Raw genomic sequence first — 8,630 nt, forward strand, 5'->3', positions numbered from 1 at the left:
GCGCCGCGACCCCGCCGCCGCCGCGGGTGCCGCCTCTCCCTCCATGTCCTCGTCAGCATCTTCCCCGCCTGCATGGGTTTGCATGCGCATCCAAAAACCAGAGGCGAGCTGCGGTCGAACTGCCTTGATTGTGATGCTGAAACGCCGCCCGCAACCTTGCGCACAAAGCGCACCCAGCGGCTCGCAGTGGGGCGTGCCAGCCCCACAGCCACGCGACCCGCAGCCGCAGGGGCTGCCCCGCGGTTGCGCGCGACCCCGGCACGGCAAACCACCGCAAAGCACTCCTGGGCTCCACTGAGCAACCACGCGCATCCGAGGCATGCAGGGGGGGGGGCGGCAAGCCAGCGCATGCGAGAGCCAGCCGCAACTGAGAGGAAACCAATCAAGGTCCCTCAACTCGAACCACCCCATCCTCTCGACTCCACCCGCTGGAATTCAAGGGGACGAGGCGCCGGGGCGCCGGCGCCGCCCCCTCCGCACCTGCCGCGCCGCTGGCAGGCGCCGCGGCGCCGGGGCCGGGGCTGGATCGGAACCAGGCGTCGGCGGCGCGGACGACGTTGTTGCCGTTGCGGATCAGCAGCATTCTCAGCTGGCCCCGCGGCACAGAGGGGCCCAGAACGGCTGCGAGCTCATCCACCCGCTGCTCGGGTGATGGGGCCGCTGGGGCGGCCGGCGCCCCCGCGGCGCCTTCGGCAGCGAAGTGGGCCTGGGTGCGAATTCATGCGGCGGGCGGGTCGGTTCCACGGAGAGATTCGATATAGCTGCGGGCGGCGCGGCGCGCCTCGCAATTTGCGAGGCGCGGCGCGCACGCTTTGGCGTGGCGCGCACCTGCACAGCAGACTCGATGGAGCCGCCGGCGTCCGCCAGCAGCTGCGCGGCCCTCTCGCGATCGACTTGGCCTAATATCTCCTGCAGCTGGGCTACTGCTGCTTCGTTCTCAGCCATTGGCGATCGCAAGCCCCGCGAGGGCCGTGCGCCCGCTGTACTGCTGTTCTAAAATTAATCAAGAAGATATTACGAGGTGAATGCGCCACAACTGGCTGTGAAAGTAGAATGGCGCGAAACGATCTCAGAGGTGGTCACAGGCCACTTCAGAATGGAGCACCTTACTACCACCCACATCTAGCAGCTTACTGCTGCTTCTGAGGAACCATTTCATGCCGGTTCAATCTTCATGTCACTGCAGCAGTTGTGCAACAGACATTACTATCGCCTGATTGCAGTCATCTGGTGGGACAGCCCATCCATCAATTTCACCTGTAGTAATCTGAGGCATACAATGCAATTGCTATGCTTAAGCAGGTACATACGTCCACCGCAGACATGCACCGACCCTTGTGATGACAAAATTGCCTGGGGCCGCCGACGCTGCAGCAGACAAGTCTCCCTGAAACGCAATTGACTACGGCGACTCACCCAGATGGACGCTCCTGAGGACAAAGGATGCACCTAAGCACATGTTTCCGGGCTGTACTAGTTGGCCAGGCATGTGTTTGTGCCAGCGGAGGTGGCAGCGCCAGCCAGGCAAAGCATATCAGCGGCCAGCAGCAGCAGCAGCAGCTGCTGCAGCAGCAGCAGCAGCAGCAGCAGCAGCAGCAGCAGCAGCAGCTCGTCGTGTTGGCGTCGGGGCTTTCAGTGTGTGCAATGCGTGCATGCGCAATACATGCATACGCAGACCGCCGTCGCCTGGCCAGGCAAAGTCAAGACATGCACGCACCTGTGACTGCCCAAACTGCTTCTCGACTAACGCACAGCATTGCATGTGGGCACTACTCTGGGCTCCTAAGCAGGCAGCTTTGCCCGCAAGCCCTGGTTGCCTGAGCTATCGACACTCCTAGGTCCGCAAGCAGTGGTCGAGCTGCATCGAGCGCCGCATTGATGACCACGCTCATACACGCTCGCCTCGCCACGCACGCGGTCAGCGCCGTTGCTTACAGTCTGCGCATAGCAGGCAAACGCGAAATTGAGAGACAATGCGGGCAAAGCAGGAGGGCGGACGCAGCCCCGCGCACGCATGCAGAGCACCGGTGCGCGGTCGGCAGGTCGCAGCGCGGCGGGGCGGCGGCCAAGACTTGCTTGCGACGTGCTCAGCGGAATGCAATCCATATTGACGAATGTCGACGGCGCGGCGTGCGCTCCGCGGGGGCGCTGGAATTACGGACCGCGGCCGCGACAGGGAGCGGCGCCACCCACTCGCGCCCACGGCTCGCGCACTCGCCTGGCCCCTCCACCGCCTGCGCGGCACGGGTGATCAAGCAGGCGCATGCAGCGTGTGACGCCGCTGCAGCCGGCACTCCATGCAGCCCAGGCCTGGACCTGTGCGCGTCCCGGCTTCAGGCCACGCCGCGAAGGGCTAAGCCTGATAGCCAGACAACCCTTGGCCCAGGCGATGGGCAACGCGCAGCTGTGCAAAAATAAATCGCGCTGTGCGAAAACAGCGCGTGTCCAACTGCCAACCCAGTCAGGGCAGCCTGAACGGCTGGGCCCGCCAAGCGGTCGGTCCTGGGTGCGTACGCGTCAAGCAGGCACCCCTGATGAGCGCACACCCGATGGGACGGGCAGCGTGCGGGACCCGCCTCGGCTCCGATTTGGGCACCCATGGCCGCGGCGCCGCGCGTGCATGCATGTGCGGCCAGAGGGGGGGGTCCACCACCCCTGCTTTACAGGAACAGGGAGAAGCGCTTGTGGCCGCTCTTGGGCGCCGGCGACTTGGCCGCGGGCGCCTTGGCGGCGGGCGCCTTGGCCGCCGCGGGCGCGGGCGAGGTGGGGCGCAGGCTGTCCTTGGCGTCGGTGGTCGACAGGATCCCGCCCTTGTCGGCCGCGCTGGGCACAAAGGCGGTGCAGCCGAGCTCGGGCTGCTTGGTGCCGTAGGTGCCGACGTCCTCGGGGGTCACGCCAAGCTTGGCGTAGGCGGTGCTCAGGGCGCGAGCGGCCTTCAGGTCGATGTCCTTGGTCTTGGTGGGCTGGCCTGCAGGGCGGGCCGACACAGGGAGGGCGACACAGGGAGGGCGGGGGTTGAGCCAGAGGGGGACGGGTGTGGAGGCTGCGACTCGGCCCAGGGCGCGAGGGGCGGGCGGGGGCGGGGCGTGCCTGGGGACAGAGCAGCAGCACGAGCTCTCTCTCTCTCACTCTCTCTCTCTCTCTCTCCTGCTGATCATGTCACTGACAGTGGGTATCTGAGCACGATGCAGGTTTTGTGTTTCATGCCCTGCTACAGCTCCCTGGCTATCCCTGCAGTGAGTATGCCACCACCCGCGTGCGCCAGGCGGTGCGTGAGAGCGGAGCCGCACCGGGGAACAGCCAGTAGTCCAGGGCCTGGGCGGCGGTGGTGTTGGCAAGGGCGATCCAGGGGGCCACGGTGCGGAAGAAGCCGTACGCCTCGACCTGCGGAGAAACAAAGGGGTGAAAGCGGGCATGAATGGCAGACAGCATGGTCAGCACAAGGTGCGCTTGTGCGGCTGGGGGAGGGCCTCTAGTTGCAGCCAGGCGAGCCGTAACAAGCGGCACCGATGAGCTGACTGGCACGCGCGGGCGCCTCGCTGTTGCGCACGCGTGTCACTTGGAACAGCAGGGCACAACGCACGGGCGTCGCGTCACGCGTGCATCCCAGATGGCATCGCAACCACTTCCGCGCTTGGACGCATCACGACATCATGAACGTACACCCACGCTCACAACAACGCTGGACAGCAGGCGTACAGACGGCACTCGCACATGGGAAGTCGCCTCACACCACCCTGGCGCAGATAAAATGGTCTCAGGATTTGTATCAAGTTCAGCTCACCTGGTGCTCGGCGGCGGAGATGTTGGCGGCGTTGTCGAGGTACATCTCGTGCGCATAGGTGATGATGGCCTGCGCGTTCGAATTACAAGTGCGGCGCGTTTGAACTTTGAATGTGGACCAGTCGGCGCCTGCGCAACTGGAGGGGCCAGTCAGACGATCCGCCGCTACTCCCCAATTCTCCCTCAACCTCCAAATTGCATACACTCAAACACACCAACTGCCTGCAAATGGTGACGGGCAGCTCGCCCTAATCATGCATGCAGTTGGCTCTGGCTAGTCAATGCCCTACCGATGCCCGCCCAAGCTTGGCGATTAGATGTTCGGCCAATCCCAGGGCTGCCCCACACCCTACAATCCTAGGGCTGCCCAATCACCTGGAAGTAGTTGGCGGCCAGCTGGGCGCGGACGGTGTCGCGCGCCTGCTCAAGGGCTGTGGCGTTCTTGGCCTCGACGCCGGCCTGGGCCTTCAGGAACGCCTTGAGGATGTTGTCGGCCACCTTGCTGCGCGGGGGGGCGCGGGTAAGCAGAAGAAAGGACGCGCGCGAGGCAAGGGAGGGGGCGCGCGTGTCAACGGCCGGGAGAGACGCAAGCGCGGCGGCAGGGGTGGAGTGGTGGACGCGAGGGCGGCTGCGACCATGGCATCCCATGGTGTAAAACCCTCAGGCAGGGCGGCCGAATGCATGGTCCGGACAGGATTTGAGAGCTTTCGCACCTCTTCTCGCAGTCGACCTTGGTGCCGAACTCGTTGGCGCGCTTGAGCGAGACGGTCCACAGGCCGCAGTTGGGGGCGCCGCCGACGTAGATCGCCCAGGCGGCGTCGAGGGCGTTGAGGGCGGCCGCGCCCTGGCCCTTCCTGCAGTGGTAGCGGCGGGATCGCGCGCGGGGCGGCATGAGTGGCAGGAGACGAGGTGCGAGCATGCGCAATCACGCACGCGAAGCAAATCGCGATGAGCCCTACTCGCCAAGTGCAGCCATGCGCGGCGCATGCAGCTGTGCGCGCTGGGGCGGCAGCGCACTTGAGCAGCGAGATGGCGTCATCGAGCTTGTGCATGACGGTCGCCACCTGCGCGCATGGGGTCGCGCAACGGTTGCAAAAAGCGGTTGTTGATTGCATGGCGCATGCATGACATGCGAGGGTCGCACGCATCAGCATGCGCGGGCTGCATGTGCTTGAGCTCGCTTGCATGCACGAGCTTTCCACGTTGTGCACAACATGCACACATGCATGGGCTAAAATCACACGAGGCAGGTTGGACACCACCCATGCGAGGTTGCATGCGGAGGCTGCGGGACACCGCGCACCTGCAGGCTCGACTCCAGCGACTTGACGATCAGCTGCACGCGCTCGACGTCAGTGGTGAAGGGCGCCAGGCCGCTGAAGGCGCGCTGCAGCACGTCGTCCACAAACAGGGGAGTCTCTGCAGGGCGGTTCGGCATGGGCAGGGGTGGCGCATCGTTAAGAGTCTGGGGTCGGGACAGCCGCAATGAGGGGGCTCAGGGACCGTGAACGCTGCGGCGGCCCGCCATGCCGTGCCCAGCTTGCATGATGGCAGGTGCAATGGATGCATGCGGCCAAATCACGAGGAGATGCGCGCCGCGCATGCGACATGATGGTGGGTGCATGGAGGGTGCATGAAGAGGTGCATGCGTGGCGGCCGGGCCGCGTATGAACCCACTGAAGTACTTGGAGTAGAGGCTCCAGAAGGGCTGGTCGTAGTTGAGGCCGGTGGCTGCGAGGTGAAGAGGGGGCGGAAAAAAGTCAGGGCCAGACGGCGCGGCCGCTGCGATGTCGAGAGATGGGAGCCGGCGCGCTACAGGGCACCCCGGCTGCGCCGGCGCTGGCGTCAGTCCATGCATGCGGGGGCGTGCCGGAGCCCCATCCCGGAAGACACAGCCTGGCCGACGCTGCCAGCGACCAGGAGCAGCCAGGCTCACCGAGGCGGCGCATGCTCAGGCCGCCCTTGGCGTTCTTGCCATCCATGTAGATGGACTGCGGTTGTTGTGACACACATGGCAGGCGCGGCGACGCACGTGCGGGCGGGCGTTATGGTGGGGTGGTGCCCGTGTAGTGTGGGGCGCCGAGCGTGAGCGCATTCCCCCGGCTGTGATGCCGCACCCCTCGCCGCAAGCAGGCCTCGGCTGGCCTGGCACCAAGTGCTTCAGCTTTGCAGGACAGGATGCTGAAAAGCAATACATACACCACAAGGCCCGCAGAGCGCGAGGTGCGCCCCTGCGGGCACGCGCAGCCACCCATGCATTCGAGGCGAGGAGCAGGACAGGGCAGCGCAGGGGGCACTGCGCACCTCGGCCTTGCTGTATGCAGGGGTCCTGCTGTTCAGTAGTGCGCGGATGTCGCAGATGTCCTGGGAGATCCCCAGGTAATCTGCGGGCGGGGCCGGGCGACGGGAGCGGGCGGATCAGGGGCATGGTTATGCCAGATCAAGGTCGAGCTGGGGCGGGTGGCGCCGGCCGGCCCGGGGTGCACCGCGCTCCCCTCGCGTGACGGGTCACAAAATATTCAGAGCAAGGCGGTTCCTCAATATACTATACGTGAAATGACCGTGGCGCCGCTGGCATGGCGCATGAGGCATGGCCGGGAGGCGGGTTCCGGAGCAGCAGCGCGCCAGCACCGCACGCCAGCAGCGCGCACCCGACACATCCGAGGAGAACTTGAAGCCGCGCAGGGTCGTGCCCTTGGTCCCCTGGGCTGCCGCCAGGGCCACCAGCGCGAACGCCGCCGCGGCGAAAAGCACTGCGGGCGGGCAGCGAGCACATCACGCCATCGCTGGTTAGTGGGGGGCGAAGGCCACTCGGGAGTGTGCCGCCGTCGACCAGGGCCGGGACATGGCCCTCCGCGGCACGGGGGCTGCCAAAGGCTGCCAACATGCTCCCCGAGTTCCCCCGATGCTCTTTGGTTGTCTGCCAGCCCGCCCAGCGAGCTCACCACCGGAGGTCCGCATCTCGTGGTGACCTAGACGCTGGTGGAGCCCAGTGGCTTTAAAAGAGAAAATACGAGCGTAACACTGATGCCACAAGTGCTGGGGTGGCACTGAGCGGGGCCGTGGAAGGAAACAAACGCAGAGGCACCTGATAGGCGCGTTGTCACTAGTCGGAACGAGGCGTGGCGAACCGGGTTGTGGGCGCCTTGAGGGAAAGTGGACGTGGAACTCTTGCTCGTAGCAGAACGGCTATTTCGCTCACCCGCAGAAACACGCCCTCAACTGTCGGTGGAGTGACCCGGCGGCTCTCGTTGTTACTGATCCCACCTTCGCACCCTTCCGTGGCCCGCACCCCTCCCATGGCCGCGGTTCGGCCCCTTCTCCGCCTTTTTGCTGCTAAGCCCTTGACATATGCCCCCATATGCCGCAGTTTGCTGCCCGTTCCGTCGCCAACGTTCTGTGGGTCGCCGATCTGACACAGCTCGCCTTTCATCGCCTGTCATCATCCCAGATAACCTGGCGCAGGCCAGCTTGAGTGCCCGGTGGTACTATGATGTTTTGCGTGCGCTGCTGTCCTCGTCATGGCGCAGATCTTTGCCCTGAGCGTGCGGCCCAGCACCAACCGTCAAACCCCACCGTTAGGCTCCGACGCCTGCACGATCACAAGTCAGATGTGTTGCAGGCTATAAAAGGCTGCCTTGGGCGGCCCGCCATGATGACCTTCTGAACAATGCAAGATGTTTTGATCCAAGCCAAGGCTGCTAGCGCGCACGAGCCCTGCAGCAACCATGCCGTGCCAGCATGCATTTTTGTCCGCCCTGATCAACATCAGCCTGCTGACTCGGCCGCTTTCATCGCTATCCCGTCATCGCTGTGTTGCGATCTGCTGCATGCCCGCCCTTCTTTCACCCCACACACCCTTCAAGTAGGATGCTCAGCACTCAAGAGTGCCGCATGGGTTGGGATTGGTTGGGAGCGATCTCGGCTTATGAAAGCTGACAGGGCCATCCATCCATGCCGTCCAGTAGGAACGCGGGGAGTATAGACATCTGATAGCACCACATAGTAGTCAGGTCATAAGTCACACCCGTGGGCAGAGCGGCTTGGCCTCACTAGTCAAGTGACTCCGTGCCAGCTTGTCACCAGCCGTTGAGCGCAAGGCATCCCTGTGGGCCCACGCCAGTCTCCACTCCGTTTTGTGAACGTCTTGAAAGAACACACACACCCGTCTCTGACTTCTCAGGCACCCCTCACCGGCCCTACCGCGGCTACTTCGAACGATGCGGTCCGGCCTGGCCCTCGCGGCCCTCGTGGCGGGCCTCTTGCTGGCACAGCCGTCCCAGGCCCGCCAGCTGCGCCAAGTTGGCTCGGCTGCGCCCCCAGGCGTGACCGGCCTGCAGGGCTACGGCGGCAGCAGGGGTGGCTTCGGCTTCGACAACCCCCAGACATTCGGCACCGGCCTGGTCCGCGGCGCCGTGGTGACCTCCGACGTCGGCGCCGCCACGTCCGTCGGCGCCATCGAGAGCGACGACACCCGCGGCGCCCAGGCCGCCGCCTACGCGCGTGGCGTGGGCCGCGCCACTGGCCAGACGGCGCTGGGCCTGCAGGTTTCCTTTGAGAAGGAGAACCAGAGCCAGGCCACCGCCGCCGGTGACGCCATCCGCAAGAACGCCGGCTACCAGGGCACCTCGTTCGCAGGTGACATCTTCGCCGGCGACCGGTTCGACGACTCGGCCGCGGGCCGCGCGATCCGCCGCACCCAGGCGGACAACGCCCAGCTGCAGGCGCGCGCGGGCGAGCGCACGCAGCGCTACGGCTCCAACGGTCCCTTCGACATCTGAGCGGCCAAGCGCCGCGCGGCGCGGGCCTCGGGGCCGGCGGGCCGGCGGGGCAGGGGCCGCGCCGGG

The 8,630-nt window shown here is 65.5% G+C and overlaps 2 protein-coding genes across 2 annotated transcripts; one reads left to right on the forward strand and one right to left on the reverse strand.

Annotated features, from left to right (window-relative positions):
* Nucleotides 1-2,660: 2,660 nt before the first annotated feature.
* Nucleotides 2,661-6,744, reverse strand: MNEG_10659 (hypothetical protein; the record flags this gene model as incomplete). The annotated part of the gene is made up of 12 exons (XM_014040868.1): nucleotides 2,661-2,968; nucleotides 3,291-3,384; nucleotides 3,785-3,853; nucleotides 4,159-4,285; nucleotides 4,497-4,637; nucleotides 4,801-4,847; nucleotides 5,087-5,202; nucleotides 5,461-5,514; nucleotides 5,720-5,774; nucleotides 6,088-6,167; nucleotides 6,435-6,536; nucleotides 6,729-6,744. 12 exons carry the CDS (start codon nucleotides 6,742-6,744, stop codon nucleotides 2,661-2,663), a joined length of 1,209 nt encoding a protein of 402 aa, XP_013896322.1.
* Nucleotides 6,745-8,003: 1,259 nt separating this feature from the next.
* Nucleotides 8,004-8,564, forward strand: MNEG_10660 (hypothetical protein; the record flags this gene model as incomplete). The annotated part of the gene is made up of 1 exon (XM_014040869.1): nucleotides 8,004-8,564. One exon carries the CDS (start codon nucleotides 8,004-8,006, stop codon nucleotides 8,562-8,564), a length of 561 nt encoding a protein of 186 aa, XP_013896323.1.
* Between the last annotated feature and the right edge of the window lie 66 nt (nucleotides 8,565-8,630).

This window comes from Monoraphidium neglectum, assembly GCF_000611645.1.
Source record: "Monoraphidium neglectum strain SAG 48.87 unplaced genomic scaffold scaffold02408, whole genome shotgun sequence".
Lineage (NCBI taxonomy): Eukaryota > Viridiplantae > Chlorophyta > Chlorophyceae > Sphaeropleales > Selenastraceae > Monoraphidium > Monoraphidium neglectum.